Source organism: Ambystoma mexicanum, chromosome 8 (assembly GCF_040938575.1).
Source record: "Ambystoma mexicanum isolate Mex_15411 chromosome 8, UKY_AmexF1_1, whole genome shotgun sequence".
Classification (NCBI taxonomy): Eukaryota; Metazoa; Chordata; class Amphibia; order Caudata; family Ambystomatidae; genus Ambystoma; species Ambystoma mexicanum.
In genome coordinates this window covers 1148138572-1148166249 of record NC_090929.1, presented here as the reverse complement: position 1 = coordinate 1148166249, position 27678 = coordinate 1148138572, and the positions used below count along the sequence as shown (strand labels likewise).

The window sequence follows — 27678 nt, the reverse complement described above, 5'->3', positions numbered from 1 at the left end:
TGTATGAATGCTTTGCAGGGTCGCGCCGCAACTGCACGCAAGGTTTCCAATGATTTTGTAATACACTGGTCTCTGGTCCAAGGGTACAGATAACCCAGGAATTTTGACGAAAGGGGATACCAGAATATGTGAATATTAGACCGTTTTATCAAAGGAAAACTGAAAACGTGCAAATGTCACACATGGGCTATGCATTCAGGATTATGGAGGACAACTGATGAAGTATTGCAGAAAGAGTGTTTAAATGTTGGTAAGTTAATCAAATGAATCGAGCACTCATTTCCGTATAGAATGCAGAAGAGCAAGGAATAAATGTTGCCATGGCGCGTCAAGTACTTCTAGCAAAACAAAACATAAATCATGAGAGAGTGGATTTCAGAGAGCATGCAACAGGTGTTCATGCTGGGGGAAATTGACTCCATGGCTCCAGAAGGATATCATTGACGATGGGAGAAAATCAATTAGACACTCGGTCTTCTTTTAATAACAAGGCGCCGAGGTCTAGAGCGTGTCGCAGGCTACACGGGAGAAGGCAGACCACTGATTAAAGCGGATACCATTAACACAATGACCTTCCCTCAGTCCATATTGAAATCCCGGAACCGTTTACAAAGCAGAAGCCAAATCACCAAAGATCACGGCATCCTCGATGAAGTGGGCCTTCAGACTTGAGGTAAATTGCTTTTGTGTGTTCAACTGTTGCCAGCTGCGTGCAATAAGAAAGACACAATGAATAGCACTTCATGGGGACTACGCTCGGACTGGTCTGGTCTTCGAGGCCGTGCAGCCATCGGTGCTGATGAGACGGCGGACGTGCCCTGCTCTGGTCCAGGAGGCGCCTCCCCGGTCTACACATGCCAATAGCGAGCCAGGTGATGGGGGGTGGGTGGGCCAGGTGATGGGGGTTGTGTGGGGTGGGAGGGGTGCGGTCGATTATCTCAATGGGATACGACGCAGCCTGACAAAAGCATCACCAAAAATGATAAGCATCGCAGACTACGCACCACCCAGGCTTTACATACGGCCATGCAAAGGGCTATGAAAACATATCTTGACAAATGCACAATAAACTTTATACAATTTTAGAGCAAGGCAACCGTCTACATTAAAGGATATTTAATGTACTTTATTTAGGTTCAACAGAAAATGTGTTGTTGGATATATAAACTGCAAACACTTTCTGACAAAAAAACGCACTGTGGCAACGTGAACCGGCCATGAAGTGAAAATAACACGTATGTGACATATAAACCACCCAAGTCATGATGCGGCACTCCACCCAAGAAAAGGTAGCAAGATGTCACACCAGTGGGGATTGGAGCAAGAAGTGGCAGACATGCGAAAATAGGGCGACTACTGGGACGCCAGACATTTTCAGGGAAGACAGTCCCATCTTAATAGGTGTGGTAGTTGCCAGCTTTGCAATAATCACACGCAGTTATTAATATAAGCGCAAAATCGGTGTATATATACATGTATTTGCAATCCACGCACAAAGTGATACCCCACTCTGAGGGGCAGAGATGTGTCGATATAGGCTGTTTACATAGACGTGATCACATCATCTGGGGCGGGGTCTTTTAAAGGCTTGATGGCTATATAGTTGAACCTTGCGAGTACTTCCACGCAGCCCATACGAGTCAGCAGCTATTAGTTTTAGACATAATCCAAACAAGCAGGCTGCCACTGTGAGACACGCACCCGAGCCCGCTGTGCCCTGCCCTATGAGCAAACGTGGAAAAAACACAATGCAACACGGCCGCACAGCTGAAAGCGCCAGAGCCGCCAGCACGCAACGGCAACGCTAGCTAGAACTGGACACACTATGTGCATGCGTTTTCCAACCCACCCACATGTACTGTATATGCCGGGGTAGCTACGCATATATATAATAAATATGCTCATGTGTCATTCCAAAGTGGGCTGCGACATAGGGCATTCACCAGACAGTCATCTTACAAACAATAGCGGTGAAATTGGCACGATTACCTTTCAGAAATGAAGCAATACATATCTGAAATGCAGCCCAGCTGACCTGTCTTCCCACTCTACCGGGAGGACACACCCCACGAGTTGCCAATATCAACAAAAGCCTTCTGCTTCTGGCAACTTCCCTCCTCCCGAGAATCAAACGCGGACCCACTCTCCCTCGCAGTTCAGCAGACCCAGCATGTTCACATACAGCGACATACGTTACATCGCATGTGTGTGTGTTACCTTTTTTCCTTTCTTCTTCCTGTGGGCGTGCTTGCCATTTTTCTCCTTTGCCTCCTCGCTCATTTTATAGGGTAACCGTGTGAAAGGGGGTTACTGTTCGTGCGTAATCCAACATCCAAAGCGAAAAGTGGTCAACAGACAGAAACCCAAGTCCATAGACTGCTGCTAGGTGCCGAAACCGCCGGCTGTTTACACCCAGCCACCGGCCCCGGTGCGCACACTGGAATTGTTGCACTGGCTTTGCTTTTTTTTCTCCTCCAGAAACCCACCCGCTGCGAGACGTCCTCTTTAATCCGGGCTTTCTCCAGTCAAAACAGCGCTCCCTCTTTCATTTCCAACTTGTAGCGGCTGCTTCCATTAAGAGACCGCGCTTTCCATGCCCTCAGTCCACAGCCTCTGGAGAGCGGCTCCGGTGAATTACCAGCAGCGCCCAGACGAGAAGCGCTCCGTGCAGTCTGGGAAACCGAATTTAAATCGCACTGATTGCGCTGAGTCCACAGAACCCACAAATGTGCCGGACGCGGCTGCAGGGCATGGCAGGGAGGAGAAGGCGCTTCCGAGAGAGGGAGATCACGTTACTCAGACTAACACCACTCCCGGGCTGGTTCCAGGGGCGCAGAACTGAAGCGATGGGCAGCATTGCGTGGCTCCATTGAAGGTGGAGTCGAACGACGAGCTACGCACCCCGACAGAGCTTGCACTCACTGTACACACCTGTGTGCTGGCCTCAAACTTGCCGCGGTGTAATGTGTGCCGTATGCGATCAGAGGGAACAGCTGTTATCTGAAAGCAAACAATGCCAATGTGGGCACACACTGCGCAGCAGATCAAGTTCTAACACCATGCCAACCAGTTACGTAATGAGGCGGTGCTTTTTCTCTGAGCTGCCACAATACAGTAGGTTAATTAGTAAAAGAGAAGATGTAAAGGCAGAGTTTCTGAAAGATGGCCATCTACATATGCCACGAGCCCTTTCTGGCACACATGGTATGTAGCGTCTCCGTCTCAGGGAGGAATCAACAGCTTTTGGCATCACTGGAAGGGCGTGGCTCATCTAGGAAGCCAAGATGGCAAAAAAACATCCTTAGGTTTTTGCCAACTAAGTGACATGTGGCCCCTCCTTCTTTCTCCTTCATTTGCCTATTGGGAAGCGTTTGCCTCTTCTAAGCAGTTGATTTTTACTTGGAGTAATGTAAACATTTACCATGAATATGCAGGAGTGACCACACGTACATTCTCCCAAGACATTTATTTTAAATAATGGACTAAAGTGGTTCATTTTACAGCATACTTTCACTGAAAAATGTAGTCAAAAGCTTCAAGTTTGCGGGTCTGTATGGTAACATGAAAAAAATCTGCCTTTGTCCACTATGTGCCAGTATAAAAAAAAACACTTTTTGGACCTGTCCATGCTGCCTTCACCAATATATGACAGCGTTCCCACATAGGTACATACCCCTGTCCACTTTGCCCATTTTGTCAGTGATAATACTATAAGAAAACATGTACATGCTGGCTCTTATATCCCCATGTAAGAAAACACTCTTCAGGGATCGCAAAATCTACTAGCCCGCTAGCATTGGCAAGTAGTTTTTTTGCAGGGTGAGTACAATTTGCAGGATGGTATGACCTAGCTGGCGAGTATGGGGATGTTAGAATCTGTTTTCATTTACTGCAAACACACTTTGACGCTGTGCAGCAAATACGAAGTGGGTTTATGGCGACATGCACCATTTTACAAAAAGCACTGGTAAATATTTTGTCACCATTCATCTTGGGGCAAGTGCATTTCTCTTAGGTCGAGTATGTAAACTAAGGAACTCGCCCTGCAGGACTAGTGGGATTTCTTCAGATTTGCAAGGCCTGTTCTTGTTGGCTTTGCCCATAATGCTAATAAAAATAGCATGCTACTATAAGAAAACAAGTCCAAAAGTGTGGATCTGGGGCCGCGAGGTTGGATTAAATGCTCAAATAACAATTGTTCACACAAAATGTATTCATAACAGAAACTTTTCCAAATTCCATTAAAACTACATGGATACTGTAAAACAGATCAATTTATATAAACATCACCTCATTTATTCCACCTTTCATACACACTCATATCTTCACACTCACCCTCTTCACCACATTTTCTGGCTGAGCAAAAAAGAAAAGTTAACAACACAGTCTCTTTTGCCACCCATTCACATATTCCCTATTAAACATTTGGCACCATTTTTCTTTTTAGGGTATGCCTTTTTTGGCCACTACAGTTTCTTTGTGGACTCTGTCTACATATGTTTCGGTCAATTGCGGGCAAACTACTATCACCCACAATTCTTTTGACCTTCTTCAGGACAACACACAGAAGAACGGTTCAATTTACGCTCTTGCCACAATACTGGTGGAAGATGTCTTCAACAGTTTTACAGTTCCAAGTCACCTCCTAATTCTCAATATAGGGGGTAGTGTAAGAGTCGGCAAACACATCCCTAGTGTTCGAGAGGACTAAGTCACACAACTCAAACCAAACCATATCCTTATAATTCGACCAGTAAAGTCGAAACTTCATCCTAAGCGGATATCTTGCCCACTCAGTTGCACATAACTGCAGTGCCAACATGTATATTTAGACATGCAGATTTAAGCAGCACAGGGTCCATCCACATTCGTAGGTTGAACTACACACAAACAATGTTGCTCCAATTTCTTTATTTAGTTCACAGTGATTCTAAGAACAGCTCGTTCGTGTCCCGGATCGTACGTGTGTACTGATGGCACACATAGCGGACGCACTGCGACTAGTAGATGCAGAGGTGAACCGGAACTAAATAAAGAAATTGTAGCAACATTGTTTGTCTCAGACTTTCTTTTGTCGACCTTGGCTCCTTTTAACTTTACCATACACTGCTTCTAGAGTCCTGTTTTGTTCTATACTTCTTTCCTGAGGTAAGTAGTCAAAAGGCATTTGAGGAGTCACATTTGTGCTCTTTATAAAAAACACACACACACAAATAGCAGCCTTGGTTGACAATAGTAGTTTCAATTATCTATTCTTACTGGTCATCTTTACTCAACTTACAAGGGTCTAGCATCGACTGTCACAACGGCAAATGCGATACAACGGATTAATTAAGGCAAGACGACATTGCAGATATCAGGCGGGAAGACCATTTTGGCATAAGCATACGATTCAACATAAACAAACACAAACGTTCTTAAATATATTGAATTATGTCTGCTTGGTAAAAGTTGTCCACACTGCACATGAGTTTTGCAAAATGATTTATTAATTGAACAGTGTCCGCGTGGAAACAAGGTGTCCACACCGTACTGCAGAAGAGTTTTTAAAAGGTACTTAATTGTTGCCTGAAAAGATGTGCTAAAAATAATGGACTTGCATCGTTGCATCTTGAAATAGTTCCACTTTCTGTTAACCCAACCAATGTGGATGTCCACGGATTAATATTGTATAGGATTCTGGACAAATCCTCAGTGACTAATGTGACAGAATGATCGTGGAGGCTGAACCCCATTAAATATAGATGATGCCCCTTTAAACGCCGATAATTCACAAACCACAAAAGGGTTTTTCTCCCCATACTTGGTGTAATTTGAGAGTCTGGCTTGTTGAATGGCAGAGATCAAAAGTCTGCAATCCGCGATCTTATAAAAGGGCAGCAGGGCATCTTTCAAACACAAGTGCAAAGTCGAACGGCCTGTTGTCCAATTAGTATTAAAAGCCATCGTTGACTGTAGGAAACATTGCACTCACGTTAAATAGTTGTATTTTGGAGACTGCGTACTCTTGGCATCCCAAGAAATGCCCATCATTTCCTCCATCTTCAATCCACCTGCAGGTACATTATAAACAGTCCTGTACTTTCCAATCTCAGAATTGCTTCCGATTGTTGGACAAAACACAATAGCATTACATTCATCGTGGGATGAGGAACAACGACAGCTGGGAATCTCCAGACGCTGCCTACTTTCATTATCAGCCTCAGGAACATTTCCGTAATCAACTGTGTAATGTTCGTGCAGGTAACGCAGACAGAGCGTTGTCTGAAATTACTCTGTACAATGGCCCTGAGTGGTAAACCAAGGCCTAAGACCCCAGCGTAAGGTGTATGGCACCTTGGCTTACCCACTCTGTCCTTTGAACATGTTTTGCAGGGAAAATGGGAGACAGGACGAGGAATCCATTTGCTCCTCGTCCTTCCTACCCCACCTGCAAAAACATGATTTTCGTCCACCAGAGGGGTTTCTGCCTGGCGGGTGTTTGAGGGGCCTATAGCCCTGGGTCTTTTGGTTGTAGCCCGGGATAGAAGCTCAGGAGTTACAACCAAAAGGCTAGCTAGCCCCGAGTATGGCCATTCCCGACATTAGCGTATCCCCAGATCCTTTCCAGACCTAGCAACACTCCAGGCTACAGCAAATGGCTTCCTATGGAATTCACCTGCATTTAGCACCTGCTAAATGCAGGTCTATTCCATAGGAACCCATTGTAAATGCCGTCTGCAAAGTGTTATTAGCAAGCAAAATTGACATCTTTTACAAACAGAATGATAAAAGTAAAGAACAAAGGCGATTTTGTCGGTTTTTACTCTTTACTATTGCACTGCATTTTGCAAAACTCGAAAATTGCATGTATGCGATCCAACAACACGCAGGAGCCAACGCTGCCGGACCCCAGCAGAGAAATTAGAGAATTCATATTTTCTGTGGAATTAACCTCTAGGAGCAGCAAGTTCTGCCACCTGTGTGCACCCACTGAGGAGAGGAGCTACACTGAAGGCAAGGCAACAACGTCAGATGAGAAGACAACCTCCTCTTCTTGGGTCGTAAGACACTGATAACGCTGTAGAGCGATTCATTTGGCGGTCATTAAGACTGCTGCGAACAGAAAAAAATGCTTTAACTGCCCATATTAATTGTTGGTACTATAGGTTTTCTTTTCTAAGAAGATCGGTTATTCCAAAAAGACTCAATTTCGGCATAACTTTACCAGGGAAACTGCACTAAAGTAAAAAAATGTAATTTCAGGGGGGGGAGGGAGAGGGGGCTGCCACATGCCAAAACTGTAATAAACACACATGCAGTATTCATAGCAAAAATACAGCCAAACTACCAAGGAGTCTCCAAGAAGGGGCATCCTCTTAATTAAAATTGAGGCACAATAGTGTCTTCCATTACTGGTGAAAAAGAGCCAACAACATAGAGGAACTCTATCCAACAGACCCCTGAACACGGAAGCCCCCAGCTAGATTAACATACAATAAACGCTCTGCGAGAGCCCCGATGACTCCCTTTGTGACACCATGGGCTGGAAACCAAAGCCCCAAAACACAGGTCGGCACACTACTGTAATCCTGAGAGCCTTTTAAGCTAAGTTACCAGAACAACAACTGCAGAGAGATAGACAGTCTACCTCCTCTTCAAATGCTTGCCCTCCACAGCCGCAACCAACGTGGAGGACAAAATGGAAAGCTCCTGTCCAACACAACTACGATCAACACACAGTTACCGGCTCATGGTTAGGAGGACAAAACACAGAAGTTCTCTTATGTCCCTTTAAACACAGACCTCAAGGAAAATCATAGACCCCATGCAGTTCAGGCAAAAGCTAAAAACCTACTTGTTCCTCACCAAACGCATATTAGATTTCCTAAATACCCACTGAACAAGGAAACCCCTTTGTATCTGTGAAGACCTACTCTTCAACTTTGACTCCAACACCGCCTGTGTCCTCATTTTACTTGATCTCTCTTCTGCCTTTGACACGGTTAACCATGCCATCCTGCTCAACCGTCTCTTTGATAACCTGGGTATCACCGGTCAGGTCCTGGCATGCCCGACTTCTTTCCTCTCTGATCGACTCTCCCTGGTTCAACTTGGGTCCTTTCTCTCCTCTATCTCTATCTCTACCTGTGGTGTTCACGAGGGGTCTAACCTCTCTCCCTGGCTGTTCAACCAATACCTGGCACTTTTTGCCCACCACATTGCTGCACTCTGCCCCAACTTCCAGTGCTATGCGGATGACACCAAGCTCCTCTTCAGGCGACCCTCAGCCGCCTCTTCACCCTCTCTCAATTCTGACTGTCCGCCATCCAGGAGTGGTGTGCCACCAATGATTTCTGCCTTAATGCCAGTAAGACTGAGATTCTCCTCATTGGCACACCCGCTCCCTCCTTCCCTGTCACTCTCTGGCCAGCCTCTCTCGACCCTCTTCCTGCTCCTACATGTAACGCTAAAAACCTCGGGGTCATCTTCGACTCCACACTCTCCTCTCCTCACATCTCTGACGTTTCTAAGAAGTCACACTACCAGCTGCACTTCCTCAGAGGTATTCTTCCTTTTTTCTCCTTGCCCCACAAGCTCACCGTCTCCAGAGCTCTGGTTCTCTCTAGGCTGGACTACTGCAACAGCCTCTTTCGAAAACTACCTGCCTCGTCACTCCGCCCTCTGCAACTTATCCAAAACAGGACTGCGAGACTTGTCCTTGGCCTCAAGACCAGGGATCGTACCTCGACGGACTTCTCTGCACTTGCTCCCAGTGGCTGCGAGGATTACATTCAAAACCCTCTGCATTGTCCACAAGGTCTGCTGGGGCCTTGGTCCTCAATACCTTCAACTCTCTCTTCCTAAATATCTTCCTTCTCGAGCTCTTTGCTCATCCGCCTCCAACTCCCTCAGGGTCAGTCACTTCTCCAAGCAACAAGTTGGTGGTAGATATCTTTCTTCTGCTGGGGCCTCCCTCTGGAACAGCCTCCCTGCCCACCTGAAAATTGAAGAGAATCATCTCCGGTTCCGGAGGCACCTCAAAACCTTTCTCTTTGCTTCTGCTTTCTCTCCTCCCCTCCCCTGCTGACTTCCTGGCTGAATCCGATATTGCACTGGTTACCTGGCCACCCTCTGATCTCTGGCCCAGGTTCCCCTCCCCTGCCAATTGTACACCTGCATTGCCTTCCTGGTAATCCCTGCACTTGGGGGCTGTTCTGTATGCCTACTAGTCCCACTACCAGCACTTGACACCTGATGTCTGCACTTACCCTTGCACTTGCCACCTACGGGCCGTACTTTTAAGTATTGTTATTTATTCATCCCATGTACTGCTCTTTCTCCCTCCCCCTCACTTTCTCACTTCCCATTCCCATGCACTTGCACGATCTGAATGACACCTGGCCTAGTAGGATCGTTGTCTGTCCTCCCTTTGTTCCCCCTACCTTGCCTCGTCGCGCCATGAAACACCTGTGTAAAGGAGCGTTAAAAATGCCATATCACATTATATATCCAATGAATGGAACTGCGATGTAACCAACTCATGTAACTGTCATAAAGTAACATGTTCATGCCGAGCAACCAACTGTCGCAATACTGAGAAAAACTCACTGCTCGTCAGCATTTGCTACAGCGCCAAGAAGTGATTCAATTTCCAGTGACTAAAAATAAACATTATCATAATACTAAACTGATGTGGTCCCCAAGTCTGTGACCAAGTCACATGTGATGTTACCCACTTTTCATTCCACACATGCCAAATAGGGAATGAGGAATATATCGCGATTCAATGTCATATTACTGTAACAGGTTCCCAGCAACCTAAGTGTGAGAAACCTGTCCTTTTTCACTTCAGGGCTTTCAAAAGATGCTCTTGCTTCTGTCTACTGGGCTGCTGTGACCCGAATATTTTCCTTACGTCCCTGAAATACCCAGAAGCGGTGTAGGTAGAATTTCACGAAAAAGTCGCAGACAGTTGTAAATGACTATTCGTTCGTCTTGTGACAGACAGTTTGAATAGCGGATAAAAGGGGATTTTTAAAATGTGAGGCACATTGTTCATTTTGAAGAATATTTGTTCAGTAACACGTATAAAAAAAAACTAGCTGTACAGTGAAGAAATTCATAAAACTAGCCCACATTGACCAATTTTCCATTGTTCACATTCTCCATGGTCACGGAACAAGAGGTCATATATATCATTAATTCCCTTAAGCCCACGGTCTGTAAAGGGGATCCTTGTCCAGAAGCTATTGTAATAGAATGTACCCGTACTCTGGCCGCTGCTATTACCAAGTATAACAATGCCTCATTTTGGTCAGCCACGATTCCGTCATCTCTCAAACATGCATGAATCACCCCACTATCCTTTGACCCCAATGTGGCTACCAATGTTCTGCCCATAACCAATGTGCCCATTCTATTAAAGATCATTGATAGGGTTGCTTATCTACAGGTTCAGCTCTATATTTAAAGGCGCAACTTACTTGGTTGCAGGCAGTCAGGCTTCAGGGCCGTACATGGCACTGAGATTGCATTGTTGGATCTCAAATCCAGCATGCTACAGATTATGGACAAGGGTGGATTAACCTTGCATATGCTCCTGGATCTTTCCACGGCATTTGACCTGGTCGATTACAATGCACTGTTAGATAGGTTGTGTTCCTAAGATCATTTTTCACCTGAAGTTGCAAACTGGGTCCATTTCTTTTTGTCCAAATGTACAGCTTCAGTGTATCTGCCGCAGACGCTCCAGTTAATCTTGAATGTGGCGTGCCACACAGAGCCTATTTGTCACCCATCCTCTAAAACTTGGCTCACTAAACCTCTCTGATATTCTCGATGATCTTGGTGTTCTTTGTAGCAACTATGCAGATGAAACACAGATACTGTGTCAGCTCTCTGGGGATGATAAACAGGATGCTGCCAACATTAATGAGATCTATAACATCATCCAAAGTAGGATGGCTTATAATGGGCTGGCGCTCAATGATGCTAAATGAGAGCTACTTATTTTGGGAACACAATACAGATCAGGTAGGCTCCCCTAGAGTTCAAGGAGTTCACCATTGCCAGATGTGTCATCCAGATGGCAGCCAAGGTTCAGACCTTAGAGGTCTACCATGACTTTACCTTAAATATGAAAGCTCAAACCATCTACATTGGTTCTACATCATTGTATTATCTGAAGCTGCATGGCCTTATTCACCCTTTTCTCTCTAAAGAGAATTGTGCGCACACGGGAGAGCCATTGTTGGGGCAAAAATTGACTATTGCGGTAACCACCTACAAGGCACGTCCCAGGGTAATTTATCTAAACTGCAGACTCTGCAGAATAGTGTGGTCAGGACCATTTATCAGCTGAAGCGTAGCGACATCAGTGAGGCTCGTTGTGCTCTCCGCTGGCTTCCAGCGAGGAAGCGCCTTGCCTTCTAGGTGACTACTATTTCCCAAAAGTATCTGTATGGGAGTGTTCCCTCTTACCTGAAAGCCAGACTGACCTTTAAATCCAGCCCTCGCACACTGCGTTCTAATAACATTGATCTGTTAGTCACCCAACGTGTCAAACTCGAAAGAGCGGAGAGATTGGCTTTCGACTCTTTAGCTCCTGGTCTCTGGAATAATCTTCCACCACATCAAAGAGCAATACACTCACTGCCACTTTTCAAGGAGGCTCTCAAGACCTACTTCTTTACTTAATCAGTCTCTGGATTTGACTGACATTTAACGTAAATCTCATAACTGGTACTATTTAAAGCAGCTTTATTGTTGTCCTCTGTTATGCTATGTATCTTGTTTGTTGAGGTAGTGTTTGTCCTTTGTGCGCCTCTACGCCCATGGGTCACAGGCGCGTTATAAATACTTAATAAAAACTGTCCCACCCTATCATGTTGGGCTTGTTTTTCGAGCATTGCCTTATCAGCCAGTCCAAGCCTGCGTTCTATATATGTGGCCCTATGGCAGGGTACCCTGTAAACTAAGTAGGATATATTCATGATTTTGATGGGTTTTCTTTTGTGCACTCCTGCAGACCAGGCAGACGTTTGAGCTTTTATAGGCTATCTCAATTGCAATTTTAATAAAAAATGTTACTATTACACAACTATTTGTACTCTTGTTTATCAACTATGTATGGATGACAGGCAGAACGCTAACCACCAGAATCTGAACATGCGCATGCATGTTCCACGGCGACCTTGGAGATCTGCATGAATGTGTATCAAGCCCAATCGGGTTGATACACTTATTTGTCATTGTTAATGGTTTTCTCTTCTGCTGCAAGTGATATGGATGCAAAAACACATTCTAAGTATGACATTTCTAAAACTAGTAGTGTAGACTTATGTAAGGAACTCATGGTGGCAACAGTAAAGACAGACACGTGATCACAGTTCAAGGGTGTTTATTAAAATGTATAGGTAGGTTGGAAAAATGCCTCATCTAAACCTAAATCTAAGATGGGAGCAAGCTATGACAATCAAATAATAAGGCAGTCCTAGTGGTGTCTTGTCAAATAAAAGGGCCTACACTAAGAAAAACCTATTGCCAATCCTTACAACTAAATACAAAAGAGTGTGGGATAGGGTTCACAAGAAAGAAAGAACTGTTCACAATTGATAAGTCAGTGGTAGCCGAGGGTACGCTTCCCCACGTTTTGAGCATGGGACAAGGCGGGACTCCTGAGCACAGCACACGCTCGTGCTTTCCCAGCACGAAATTACAGTTCCGTTCTCCGGTATCAGGAGCTTGCGTGCGTAAGTCTCTTTTCTACAAAAAGTCTCTTTCCTCTGAGGACCTGATATGTTCAAAATATTAAACAAAGGTTCCTTTCCGATTGTACTTGGGTGAGGATTCTTTACCCATGGGTACCCCTCTTGCAGGCTGAGACCCCTCCCAAATACCAGCCTCCCTCCGTCGGGTTCACTCTGGCTTGTATTCAAAAGATTTTATCTGTTGCATTCACGTGTCGGTGGGTGATGGCTTTTCACCCCTGGATCCCCCTCTTCCGGGCTCAGACCCTTCTCTGATATTTGCCTCCCTCACTGTGGCTTTTTGCAAATAAATTTCACCTGTGGCATTCACAAATCTTAATGTCTTTGTAAACAGTCTACTGTGGACATCCCTCCATTGGGTTCACCACTGTCAACACAATGTTCTTTCTCCTTTCTCACTATGTGGGATTCGCTTCCCCTAGTTTTCCAATTGTTTGTCGGTCAAAGACTTTCAAATGTACAGGAGATTTTGCTAGACCCCAGTGTGACCGCTTTGACTTTTGTGGCTCTCCTACGGCCTTCTTACTTTGGTAGTTTCAACAGTAGGGCGAATAAACTAGTCTCCCGAGTGAGCACACACGTGGTGCCGGAACCCCCCTGCAGCTGGTTTTCCCCTGAAGAGTTAACATTTCTTCAATTTCTCTTTAACTTTGCCATTTGCAACTTTCGTACAACACAGTTCAGTTTCTTATTGGTCTTCCCTCGACTCACCAGCTGTGATGAACCGCTTGGCTTTTCTTGCTTCTGGAGTGAAGGTCGGTGCACAGTAGCAAGCGTCTCCCCCTGTCGTGGTTATCAGTGTGGCAGGGCTTTGTGTGCCTTTGACATCTGCTGCAACACATTCTGGCTATTGTTTGCAGCCTTACAATTCCTTCCACGGAGGTGTCATGAGTCTGGGTCGGAAAGAGCAAGGTCGCTTCTCTCCTTGTTACCCTTTCTCCTCCTCTTGAACTGCTTTGCTTGGATAACTGTCTTGTAGTGCGGTCTGCTTTGCTTGTAGTGTGCTCTCGTGCTCCACCTTTTATCCTTGTAGGGAAAGGAAATGGCTGTCAGGTGTGTGTGTTTCTGGTCAATCGCCTGTCTTTGCCTGACCCTTGTGTTGGGACATGTCAGGTAAACGACTCTGGTGTTAGTCCATTGTCTTTTGTAATGCATCAAAGTGTTTGTGTTGGGAAAACGGGCGCGGGGGTAGAGTTTCTGAGTATCCTACATGGCAGGATTGGGAAAAGGTGTTAGAAGAAGGGGGACACCGCAACTCACCCGTCGGTGTCCCGCTTCCACTCTCTGTGGACCCCAACATCCAGGTGATCCTCTCTCACTGGTCCACCCACAGGAACTGGATCCAATAGTGATGGTCGTTTCCTGGTCACCTGGATGACAGATCCCTGGGGACTAGTCAGGGAGACATCTTTAGGTTTCTCACACTACGCAATGACCAATTTTAACCCTTTTTCATTTGCACTCTTGTTTTTAATACACTGAAACAGAACTCTCAGATCATGGTGTGCAAGTCATGGTCTTTTTAGAACATGTAATTTTGCGTCCCTGTACATATTATAAATTGCTGCAAGTACCAGAGTGCAATTTAATGTGTGTCTACACAACCGAATTGGAAAAACATTCTATTTTGTCCTATGGGTTCTTAGAAACTTCCAAGACTGATATACACTCCAGAAGAGCCTGTGTGATCTGTGGAGAAAGGATGACACAATCCCAAGGGTCTGCCACCTGCAGCTCTCCAGATTCTTTCGACTATGACTCCCATGACCGCCGCACCAGGGTCTGTGCTGGCTAGTGCTAAGAGAAGTCCTAGTCCAACACGTGAAGATCCAGGGGTTACTGACCTGTATGGCACGTATATGTAACAGGACATTGGCAATTTAAAATAAGATGTCTTGCAGTGCAAGCAAAGGGGATCTGCAGGTGGATGGGACGCACTAAAGAACTCTGTCACGCTCTCTGCGTGGCAGTCAAGTGGCATATAAGATGAAATTGAGGAACAAAGGGAACAAAACAGGCTGAGAGAAAGGGGGAGAAAAAAAGAGGGGCATATGGTGCACTGGAAAGAATGAAAGAGTTAAAGCGAGTGAGCATTAAGAGGGAAAGAGGGAAAGTTTGAGACGAAGTGAGATAGGCAAAGTGTACATGTGCGAGATGGTGTGAAGCAATGGGGAGTTGAAAGGTAACAGCGATACAGAATACAGAAAGACGGGGCAGAGAGGACAGGTATATGAGACACAAAGGGGAGGAATGTAAATAAAACAGGTGGAAAGCTCAAAAGTGTTGCCAACAGAACTGACTGTGCAAACAAACTAGAACAAATTGGCTTTGTAAGCTCTAGCTCTGCAGGAGATATTCATGCAGAGGCGCCCAGCCATATGAGCTCTCGTTAGCCGAATGCTTCCTTTGATGCCCTTACCAGAACACCAGATTCCTGCATACACGAACTAACATATAAAAGCTCACAAAAGTGTCGGTACTAGGGGTGTGATGGACCGCCATCACAAGGCAGAAGGGGCATGGTGGGCATGATGAAGAGGGGGCAGGACTTGCCCCTCATGCCACACCCTGTCTATGCAACTGGCACAGGAGCACATTCAGTGGCAAGCAGAGAATGATGAAAGGCTGAGGGATCCAGGGTCTTGTGCTATACTGACTGCTGTACACTGTCCTCATTGACAGCAAAGCCCTTGGAGTAAGCAATACAAGTGATCAATGCCATGGTCGGTCATACATATCCATACCTGAATTACGTAGGTCCCAAATGACAGCAAATTGCAGAGTGTACACTGTGACAAAGTCCCATAATTTAGGCTGAGCAATGGGACTAGGGTGTCCATGTGCCCAATCCACCAACATCCATAAGGAAATCGACTCAGCGCATACGTCTAGAAAACGCTGGGACAGGACAGGATCCTACCAGCCAAGGGGACCACAGAATAATGGACAGATGAGATCAGTGTGGAGAACCCAGAATTCAGCAGAAGGGGACTATCTAGCAGGGAGAAAAGGAAAACTATTTGAGCTGGGGAGATGTAATCCAGGATAGCACAGGAGGAGGAGAGGGGGAGATTTAGAAGAGCAAGATTTAAGAAAGTTGGAAAGGAGGTCCTGAAGGAAGATGTGTAAAAGGAGGAGAAGCAAGTTGAAGGAGAAGGAAAATATCTGGAGAGGGGGAAGGAGGCACAGAGATAGATATAAGAGGAAGGAGTGAGAAGGGGATGGAAGCTAAGAGGCGACATGGATCAGGCCCCTACAATTGCAATGCTGGCTGAGAATGTAAGCCAGGGGATCCCCAAGCCCTAACTGGTGTAGATTTCCATCTGTGCCGGGCAATGTATTTTTTAATGTTTGGTGGCTTTGTAAATGCAATTAAACAATAAAGTAGAGCAACATCCTGACAAACACTACACAGGAGGATCTCTCAAGCAAGCCAAAAAAGAAGTCCCGGGGCAATTACACCTGAATACTGTGAATTACTTGTACTTGACCGACAGATGGCAGAGCCAAATTGCAGGGGATGGATGGATTGACTGTCTACAGTCCTCAAGCAAGCTCAAATAGCTCATTCTTGATTTCTTGGAATATCCCACATCTTTTGTTTGGGTCTATCCTAAATTTCTTGCACATTTATTATTTACAATAAACCCTTTCAACTTTACTTTTTGGGTGCTGTGTTGTTTGCTGATCAATAGCCTGTGACAACTGTGAGTCATCAATGCTGTGGGTTGCATTTAAAGGCCCTAGACAGAAGCCCCCTTCACCTGAACAGCAGCATTTAAACACTGCCACTAAAAACGGCCTTGCTGTGCTTTTATTTCATCTGAATGACAAGAAGTTCTACACTGCAACCAAATACGGCGTTGCTTTACTTTCATTTCACCTGAATAACAAGAAGTTATACCCTTTATGTCAAATGAGGGGCAAGAATTTCAACACTACAACCCAAAGCGGCTTTTGCTCTCCCTTGCACATGAACAGCAGCCCTTTAAACACTGCAAACGAAAACGGCTTGGTTTTTCTTTGTGTTTATGTCAAATTAAAGAACCATGTGGAAGGGTGCCTACCCCTCATTATCAATGGACCAACAGCAAATGAAAACTTGCTCAAAAAGGAGAGAAATGAAAGAATCCTCGGACCTGCAAGACAGGATTTAAACATTAAAAGCAAAAAGCCTGCACACGTGTGAAAAGAAAAACAGTGTTAAAAAGCCACAGTGAAAAGACAGCACTACTCATGCAGAAAATGGCAAGGAAATATGATGTGGGGGGTTGACCAGAGCCAATGTACATTATGTTTCAACCCACAAAAGTCCAGTCACCTCTGAATAGACCCTTATTACAGGAAAAACCAGTTCTGGCATGAAGGCAGGAAGTCATGATGACAAAGCCCCACTCCCACTGGATATCACGCAAATTCTTTAACCACCCCACAATTAAATGTGATGCTGGAGTGGGAGTCATCATTCCCAGCTCTGCAGACACGAAGGCAGGAGCCCGAAGATTTCAAAGGAGGCAAAATGTGGCTAGAGCTTCACCAGGAGCTGTGAGCTCCTTATTGCACCCACCTTCAAAAGAACCCACACCACTTCAAAGAGACATATAAAAATCTGTGGTTACAGGCAGAGCCCAGGGAGACAGATGGCTGTGGGGGGGGAGGGATAAAGCGGCCCTCCCCCAGGTGGAACAAGACACTCCCAAGTTACATTAAAAGACTGATTTCATTTTAGTGATTTTCGCAGCAATCAGGATAAGAATCAATTTTGTTTTATGCTATTGTTTCATGCAATTTCCAGGTGGTTTTAATTAGACTAAATGTATTTCCCTAGGACTTTGGGGACTGAAATGGCCAGTTAAGACTAGTTTCTGGCTGATCTGAACATGTTACAAATATGAAAGTTGATGAAAAGATGGAAGATGAAATTAGGAACATTCTGGCTCATTTGCACAGTCATAACGGTTATACATTTTATGAAAATGACAAAAATGTGCCAAAGGACCATGCTACCTCGTACGGAGTTTGCGATCGGCTTACCTAATTCCCTAGGAGCACCTGAAACCGTATATCTATTTCATATGGCCGGGGCTAGTATAAGTATGAAGTTATGAGACATAACTGTTTTTTGCCAAAAAAGTGGTCATGAGAACAAAGAAGTCTAATAAATGCAAAAAGACAGATGGTGCTCTCTTCCCTTTAGCCAATCGTGACTGGGGCGGAGAGAAAGAGAGAAACTGTCCAATCCTGTCGGCAGGGATAATTACAGGGTACTCCCCCTAGATCGTAAAGTTAGTGATGTCATTTGTGCTATATAAGGGGGGGCTGTACTAGGTCAGGGGGACACCCAGAAATCCAGGGAGACAGGAGAAGGAGGATGAAGAGAAGGCGGCTGAACCTTACCATCTTTTGAGAGTGCAGTGACCAGACCACTTGCCCTAGCTGTCTAGAGTGTCCTGAGATCCAGCTGGCAGTCCTAAATCCTAAACAAAGGCTTGCTTTGTAAGTAGCATATACCCCAGCCCTAAATTGCATAAGCCCTTCATTTTTGTTGCATTGCATCCAATATTTCCCCCTTTGAAAACCCCAAATTGCCAGTGTAATTCAGTCACCTTCCCATAGAAGAATCTATTGTTAGTCTGTGTATGTTAGCATCTCTCTTTTAAAAACCTCTCAGTTGTCTGTGTGAATCCTTAATATTTTTTTTAAGTAAATCAATTAATTTCCCCATTTGAAATTCACAGTGCAAGATTGTTGCCATTCAAAACCAACCATCTTGTCCCTGGTGTTGTATTTAATTATTATAGTCATTAAAGTGCTGCCTCATAAGAATGAGTCTCCTTGTAACAGAAAACCGAATTTGTCCGTGTATTGTTTGCATTATCTAACAAATTCATAGTTGCATCTGTCCTATTAAAAATTAAAACCCAAACCGTTGTTCCATTGTGAGCAATCCATTTTGCCTAGAAGTCTACCCTTTCCATGAGCTGCCAGTCATTGTAAGAAAGCCCAGTGTAAACAAATTTCCATTTGCCACTGTATTTTCCCTTTGCATTTGCTTTCTCCCAAAACCGATTTTCCCATTTCATTTCTATTTTTGCCCTGGTTTGCTGATTAGTATGCTATAAACTTTCTTTATCTCCTAAGTGTAAGCAATCCGAATTTCCTTGGCAAAAACCCATTCTGCCATTTTGCTCCAAAAAATGGGTTTTCACTTTCTTTGCTGGCCTCTCATCTTGGGGAGGTTGGCTTTACCCCATTCCGATTTTCTCTCACTATCCCTACTCTTTGCCACTGCCTTCCATTTAAAGGAATCAAGTTTAGTTGATGTTTGGGGGTGGTTGTTGCAGGGGGGAGTGCTAAAACTGTGGAGTTATCACTTTCAACCTAATGGTATTTTCCTGTTTGTCATTGTAACAAAAGTGAGTGTAACAGCCCATTTCCACTTGGCCGCTCTAAATAGGATATTGCATTTGTGTTGCCACAATTGTGGTAGCTGCTGTTTGTTGACTACTTTCCTTTTTCATTAAATAATAAATTCATAAATATCTTATTGATACACACCAGCCTGGTTCCTAGTGCATTGTGACACGGGGTGTTTGTGGAGGTTGGGTGTGAGACGGGTTGGAGGCCTACTCAAAAAAAGAATCAGAAGTTTATTAAAAATAAAAAGCACTTTATTGTACACCACATTCGTTGTCGGGGAAGGAGTCCCTGGCTGGAGTGTGGCGTGTAATAAAACTGTGACAATGCGCTGTCAGTAATGATTACCCATACAAGGGTGACACACAAATCAATTAGAGGGAGAACTGCTGGTGATCATTGCACCGTCAGTCACGCATATTGTGATGAAGTTCTTTACCTGGCGCTGAGGGTTAGTATTGGGTTGAGCAGTGGGGCCTGGTACCAACACCCACAAAGTGATGCAGGAGCAAGGGGAAACATAGGTAGGATTCCTTGTCTACCGCATCCTTCCCTGGTAGCACGGCAGGGACTTATCACTTGCTGGATCCACCAACTAGAATCACCTCTTTAACATACTGGAAATAAATTAGCTTAAGTATTGCACCTGTGGGAAATATCTGAGCCATTGCCATGGGGTAGTACACCTCGTGCAAAGAGGAAATACCATGTGGCTTACCCAACTGGAGTTCCTGAGACCCGCACGGTGGGCCGCATACCTGCAAGTGCCGGGTTCATGAAAAACAAACACTTGTGGAGAAGGTGACTCGTTCCACGAAGCGGACACAAGCCCATATGCAAACAAAAATTCTGACATGGAGTCAGCCTCAAATACCGGCTTGGCTTGCAGGTCTGAGGACCTCCTATGAGTTCAAATAGACCAATCCCTTTTTCTGAGTAAGTGTCCAACACCTGCAAGAGGAGGTCCAAACACATCAAAGGAGACCCCTATACAAGGTTGGAAACTTGGAAGAAGGGTGGGGGGAGTCTGGAAGATACAGCAGTCTGGTGAAGGAGTAGTGTTGAGGCTAAAGAGATATAAGAGAGGAGGCTAGTATGGCGGAGGCTAGTGTGGAGGAGGCTAGTGTTGAAGAGGCTGGAGGAGAGACTGTGACTTGGGGATAGAGACGTGGAGGATGGAAACAGCTAGTGAATTAGTTGGTGTTGAAATAAAAGATGAAAGAAAATAGGAGACATCAGGTTGAGAACATTAAACAATGGAGAAGCAGAGGACACTCCAGAAGGAGATGGTGAGTGAGCAGAGAGTAAGAAGAGGAGACCTCAAACAGAGGTGGTGAAAGAGCAGGAGAAGAAGGATGAGCAGCCTGGAGGAGGTGGTGATTCAGCAGGAAGAAGCTGGGAGATCATGTGGAAATAAATAAAGAGAAGGGATGATAGACCGAGAGGGACAGTACCCAAGATACACCAAACACCTGATGGACCAGTAAGGGGATCGGGAGGAGGTACAAGCACATGACAAAGCATAAATGAGGTGGTAGGAGTTTAATGTCAAACTTCACCTGACAGAAGTGTAGAAAATTGGGGGGAAAAGGAGGACCCCATGAGGTACAAGAAAGGGGAGTTAGGTTCCAGCAAGAGAATCCCTGGATCAAGGCCACCAGAACCTGCCTCTAGGCCTGATTACCTGTTGCTTTTGGTTTTGATTGCTGCAATGTAAAACAAGGAGGAGTTCACCAAACAATTCACATTTATTTCCTCTGGCCCCCGGAAAAAAGTCCCATTCAACTCTTTGGTGAATTTACCATGAGCTGTAATTCTGCAGCTGTAAATATGCTGACTTTTGGTGTTAAAGTGCAGGATTTACATTCAGCATCATGCTGAGGGTGATAAGGGTGTGGAAGGAGGAGACTGACACATAGGTGATATGATGATTGCTATAGACGTTTATTAGTAAAACCTAACTTTCCCTAACTCTAAGAAAGGGTTTTACCTGCCTCAACTAAAACACTTAGGCTCCTGTCAGAATGTCAATGTAAATCAGTAGTCCAGTCCACCATCCTGTGTCAAAACCCTACTTCTGTCCCTTAAACGTAAAACTAAACTATAGACAAAGTAGACCTTCTTGGCCCAATGACTCGCCTGTTCTGGACTGAGGATAGAAGTTTATTTCCAGGTGTTGGTTTATTCGTAGGGGAATGGCTCCCTTCCCCAGGTAAAAATGGTCTAACAAAAAAGGCAAATGTTTAAGCACTTGTCCTTGGCAGACACACTGCCCGTCTTCTAACTGTCACAAAGACTTTACAACTTTGGTAACCAGGATAATCACTCCCTTCTCCTGTTATCTTGATTTAAGAGTTCAACACAGCCAGGGGGAATTACTCTCTTCCCTGGTCTTGGTTACGAGACAAATGACTCCCTTCTCCTGGTTTCTTGGCTTCAGAGTTTGATATAAACAGGGGGAATGTCTCCCTTCCCCTGGTCTCTTTCCACTTGGTTGCCCCGTTCAACCGCAGCACGGGGAATGACTCCCTTCCCCTGGTTTCTCTCTCACTTTGGGGTCCCAGACCAGGCTTCCTCTACTGTTGTAATCTGGCAGACCTGGTTCACTCTCCTGACAGGTATTGTCACAAAGAAAATGACTTGTATCTCTCTTCCTTTGTGGGTGCGGGTCCCAGACCCGTATTTTGATGTTTCACTGTTTGGTTTATTTGCCTGCAGGGTTTCCCTTCTTGCCCCAGTAGTGAGGGTGATGGGTTTTTATCTGTTCCTTATTCTCCCACGACTCTGTTATGGCTCCACCAACCGTCCCAGTAACCCTGGTACCTTTAGGGTTTCTGCCGGGGTGCTCTGGTTGGTCTCGGGCTCTGATTCTCCTGTACTCAGACTTCAAGCGCCTTCCTTCTCTCTCCGGCGGCTGTGCAGTCTGACTTGTCACTGTCTGTGCGCCTCCCCTCGACCATGCAGAATGACTTCCCCCTGGGCCAGGGCTTCTGCTTTTCCCACTTTCAGTTTGGCCTCTCAACATCGGGCCAATCAGGGATGTCTCTGCCTCGTCGCCAGCGTCCCAGTCACTTGCCTCTATTCTCTTCCGCACTGGCCCGTCTCAAAGCTTGTGGCTCCACCAGGGATGGCTTGACATATTTGTCAGTTCTTATTTCCTTTTTTATGAGGAGTGGGTAAAAACAACTAGAATGTTTATTCCAGTCCTCACCATGGCTCTCCCGAGGGGGTCTCCCTTGTCCTCAGAGGGGTAGTCCCATCCCATGAGATCCTGCCGCTGAGTACCACCACTAGGGGGACTATCGGGTAGCAGCATCATCTCCCTGGCCTCATGGGAAGGGGCTACCCCTCAGGGAGAAGTGACAGCATCTCGGGTTTCGCCACAAGGTAAATCCTCTACTTCAATACAAACCTCATAGGTTGGCGGTCCAGGAAAAATGGCAGTAAATGCTTCACCGCCCCAAAAAGTGATTGCAACGCAAATAACCACCACTTTAATACTGCACACGCCAAACCTTTAATGAGTTCCTTTGTGTGATAATCCTGCTCAGTTTTGTGACAATATCCATACACAAGCCGGATTGACAGCAAATCACTTGCAGTAAACACTGCCAGTGATCACAGCACTGTTAGCTATGCATATACTACTGAGCCGCCATCACTGACAGGAATGCAAGGGAGGCAGTGCTGAAGGCATTGGCCATCTACTTCCTCCTTTTTTAGGGGCAAGGGGGGACTTATACACTTCTAGGTTTTCCCACCAGCTACAACTTAATTGGGAGTTTTTACTTTGAAATGTGCAGCCTTGTGTATTTATTAACGTATAGGCTTTCTAATTTGCTGTCATCAATCCAGCGCTCCTGAACGTGGTATTTATTTCCAGCTGGAGTCATGCCCCAGCTGCACCAGAGGAGCAGACCGATGTGATGAAACTCTCAAGACATCCACAAGGATGAGACCTTCTGCAGCATGGGCTGTTTACTGATAAATACGACCATGGGGGACCCTGAGGAGGTAAATGAACTCTCATTGTCTTTGTGATAATTGCATTGAGCCACGAGCATCGTCATTGAGTCCACGATTCTCAGAAGTCGAAGATTTGATATACACAGAATGTTCAGACAGATTCAGTGGAAATAATAACATTGATGGGGGCCATTACGCCTTAATTCCATCGTGGTATGTATTGGATGCCAAGAGCTTTGCTTCCTTCCCTCTCCCCATCTGCCTGGGCCCAAATGATCCACACAACCCTCCCCTCACCAATAATTAGTTTAAGGCCGCGAGTCTCTCTCTCTCTTTCTCTCTCTCTCTCTCTTCCTCTAAAGTGCAGCCCCAACAACATGAGAGAATGCACAGTCGTTCTACTAATGGGATTAAAAAGGAAAGTAACAAATCTTTAGATGCAGCCTACTCTGCACATTAGAGGCATCTTATAGATCACTTGTGGTGCAGGAAAAGGAAAACCTGACAATCAGAAAAGCACTGTCTGCAGTAACCATTTCAAGGATGGTCAGTGAATTACATGTAACCAAGTACTTTCTTCATCATACTAAGCAAGTATGAATACTGGCAAAAAACAGCACTGTAAAGCACCAAGAGTGTGCGGCAGATCAACAAATGCAAGCGACTGGTGAAGTCACTTTATATTGATCACAGCATGCGTTTGGAATACTCTCCTTAAGGGCTTCTGCCACATAACAATGATGCGTTTGTAGGAACAGTTCTAAATCAATGGTGTCAGGCTTATCCCTTTCCTGGGGAAACAAGGCTCCTCCCCATGTTCTTTAAACTATAACAGTTTTAGGGAAAATGCACAGAGGCGTCTTGCATCAAAACTAGGAGGTGGTTGGATAAACGCCAGTTGGTCTGGGGGGTTTTCAAGGGTGCCCTTCTTGGAACTAGACTAACTTAAATGTCAGAATGGGATAAGCAAGCTGTCATAATTATTACCATCAGGGGGATACTGGGCGTTGCCATATTCTTTACAGTACAACATAGTCTCCGTGATATAGTGCTCAGCCACTTCCTGGCTCAAAACTCACAGTCTGAGGGATAAAGTGCCAAGCCGCTTCTTGTTCCAGCTCACAATCTCAGGGAAATAGCACCCAGTCTCTTCTTTGCTGCAAACCCTGTTCTCCCGGGTTGTAGAGTCCTGCTCATGATTTGTAATTCATACTAGGTGGATAGTGTCTATTCACACATTTCTTATACAGGGTTATAGGTCGTAGCGAGGGCTACGGTGCCATTAGCATTACAGCAAAGTCTTTCCCTTTCGCTTTCTTCTGGTGACCATCATGGCAACCCTGAGAAGGGTCCAACATGCTATAGCACGACTCAAAGGACTCTGCAATCTCGACCACATCACCCTGACCCTCATAGAACTCAACTGGCAACTGTTCTATTCCTTCCCAAAGCTAGGCGTGTGAGCAATAAAAATCCTAATACCGTAAAAGGCATATGTGTCCTCACAAATAAGGGATGTGGTAGCTTTCATATCAGTTAGGGCTCTGAGTCAAGAGGGCCAAGATTTGAGGCCTCTTTTCAATTTCAGCCACAATTGAGAGGGAAGTCTTTCTAGGGAGCTCAGGACCTTCAGGGCTTGGTCTGTTTTTAACCTCTGCTCCTCGTTTGGAGTTCCTAGCTGGTGGCTGCTGTCGGCCAACAACCTGGGAAGACCCAGTCTTACATAAACAACTACACCGAGAGAAATTGCTGCTTTACACACTGCAACGCACTTGAACAATGCATGTGGGATATAGCATGGTGGTGGGGCATCATCCGTCTGATTGTCAAATTCACTGCCTGCAGAAGACAATCTGATCTTCAGAGTGCTCCTCCTCTTGCACCTTTCATTTGGTCTCCACGCACTGGAGGGGAGAGAAACAGATATCAAACCTGGAGGATGTTCCCATGGGCCTGGGGATCCTCAACAGTTGGGAAGTCTGAAAGACTCTGCCTTTTCCATCCAGCTTCTCCTCTTTATAATACACATTGGGAGGCCCGGGCAGAAGAAAGAGATCTACCACCAACTCACTGCTTGGAGAAGCGACTAACCCTGAGGGAGTTGGAGGCGGATGAGCAAAGAGCTCGGGAAGGAAGATGTTTAGGAAGAGAGAGTTGAAGGTATTGAGGTCCCAGGCCCCAGAAGACCTTGTTGACAATGCAGAGGGTTTTGAACTTAACCCTCGCCGCCACTGGGAGCCAGTGCAGAGTTTCAGTCCTCGAGAGATACAATTGCTGGGCTTGAGGCCAAGGACAATTCTCGCAGTCCTGTTTTGGATGAGTTGCAGGGGGCGAGGAGTAGAGGCAGGCAGATTTAGAAAGAGGCTGTTGCAGTAGTCCGGCCTAGAGAGAACCAGAGCTCTGGTGACAGTGAGCTTGTGGGGCAAGGAGAGGAAAGGAAGAATACCTCTGAGGAGGTGCAGCTGGTAGTGTGACTTCTTAGAAACGTCAGAGATGTGAGGAGAGAAGGAAAGTGTGGAGTCAAAGATTATACCAAGGTTTTTAGCCTCACAGGCGGGAGCAAGAAGAGGGACAAGAGTGGCCGGCCAGAGAGTGACAGGAAAGGAGGGAGCAGGTGTGCCAATGAGGAGAATCTCGGTCTTACTGGCATTAAGGCAGAGATCATTGACGGCACACCAATCCTGGATGGCGAACAGACAGTCAGAGATGAGAGAAGGAGAAAAGGTGGCTGAAGGGAGCCTGAAAAAGAGATGAGTGTCATCTGCATAGCACTGAAAGTTGGGGCAGAGAGTGGCTATGCGTTGGGCAAGAAGTGTCAGGAATTGGTTGAACAGCCAGGGAGAGAGGTTAGACCCCTGGGAAACACCACAGGTAGAGAAAGAGATAGAGGAGAGGAAGGACCCAAGTTGGACCTGGGAGGGTCGATCGGAGAACAAGCTCAGCCAAGCCAGGGCCTGATCGGTGATACCAAGGTTAACACGGAGACGGTTGAGCAGAATGGCATGGTTGATCGTGTTAAAGGCAGAAGAGAGATCGAGTAAGATGAGGACACAGGGGGTGTTGGAATCAAGGTTGGAGAGCAGGTCTTCACAGATGTTCAGAAGAGCAGTTTCCGTGCTTATGGCAGCTCTGAAGCCAGACTGATGATCATGGAGACAGCCAACAGATTCAGAGTGAAGATTAAGCTGAAAGATGGCCAGTTTTTCCAGGAGTTTGCCCAAGAAAGTGCACTTTGTATCTAATGCCAAAACTCTATCTGGGCCCTCACTCTATTGTCTCCACTCAATCAAGAGGTTGGGTTTTTAACAATATCGCTAAGATTCCCAGAGCCTCTTAAGCCGGGGTTTTACCTACCAAGAGAAGAAGCCTTGTTACAGACCTTTTGCTGCTCCTAAGACCAGGCTTGCCTTCTGCCTGACCTTCAGATGCGACAAACAAACATGGAGCACTTCTGACAAATACGGCATACGTTTTTACACATGTGCTGGAGAAGAACGAAACAAAAGAAGATTAGATTAGTAGTTATTCAAAGAATGAATGCAAAGTGGTTCATTGTGTGCGGTAACGGCGCCCCCCCAACCCTGCACGTTTAAGGAGAAGGGACAGCACATAGCTCCAAGATACAGACTCACACTGACTAAATAAACAAGGAATCTGATTTTAAAGAAGCAGAAGAGACTATTCAGAGTGGGAAAACCCTGATCTAGACACTAACTTTGATGACTGTTCCGGCAGTAACTATATCATGTTTGTTTTGTTCACACAGATTGTTATCTGGCTTAAGCACATCACAAGTACAATCTCGGGGCAAATGTATCACAGTGGCTCTTCAGAGTTTTTCAGATGGAAATTAATTTGACCGCAGGCTGAATGCCGCTCGCCTGTGACTGTCACCGCCAACTCCAGCATCTTTCGTGACTTCAGTTCAGACCTGAAGCTCTGCGGCAGTTGACACATATCTAGCAGGACAGATCTATTTTTGGAGCCCAAATAACTCGCATAAGGGAACACCAGCATGGACAGGCGATGGGCACCAGGGCTGTTCTATTTTTAAAATCTCACTGACTTGTTTGAGGAATTGCTGCTCTTGCCTGCTGAACGTTGTTTGCATTTACAGTGGAAGTCAAGTGACATAATCTAGCTTACTTCTTTTATCTACTAAAACTGGTGACTAATCTACAAAACTGGTAAATCAATGTATATGCGATACAGTGCCCAACCAGTCTTGAACAAATACTGAGCGGTTGTGTCTTCCTATACATTTGTCAGAATAACAAGAGAAAAAAAGGTCCCGCACAAGCCCAGCCATCAATTTCAGGGTGAATGTTCTGGTACAAAGCAGATCTTACCATCTATGGGGGCGGTTTCCAATATTTTCCAACGGCCCCTCCACATCTCAGCAGACTTCCAATACTTCGGAAGCATTCATTTATTTTATTTATTTATTTTTTTTTCACTTCAGAAGCATTCTTGTTCCTTCATCATCCTCAGTCAGATGAAAGGAAAAGTCGGGCTGTGCGGGGATTTGAACCTGCGGCCTGCA

The 27678-nt window shown here is 45.5% G+C and overlaps 1 protein-coding gene across 4 annotated transcripts in view; it reads right to left on the bottom strand.

Annotated features, from left to right (window-relative positions):
• The window catches only part of ANK3 (ankyrin 3), a 2768233-nt gene that overhangs the window by 2081265 nt on the left and 659290 nt on the right, over nt 1-27678 (bottom strand). Inside the window, exon 1 of one of the 4 annotated variants that reach the window (XM_069611211.1) lies at nt 2218-3057. The exons of the other annotated variants lie outside the window; for them this stretch is intronic. Coding sequence (XP_069467312.1) covers nt 2218-2280 — 63 coding nt within the window. The 5' untranslated portion in view covers nt 2281-3057. Of the gene's footprint in view, nt 1-2217; nt 3058-27678 lie in introns of those variants that run through there. 4 annotated transcript variants of the gene reach the window in all.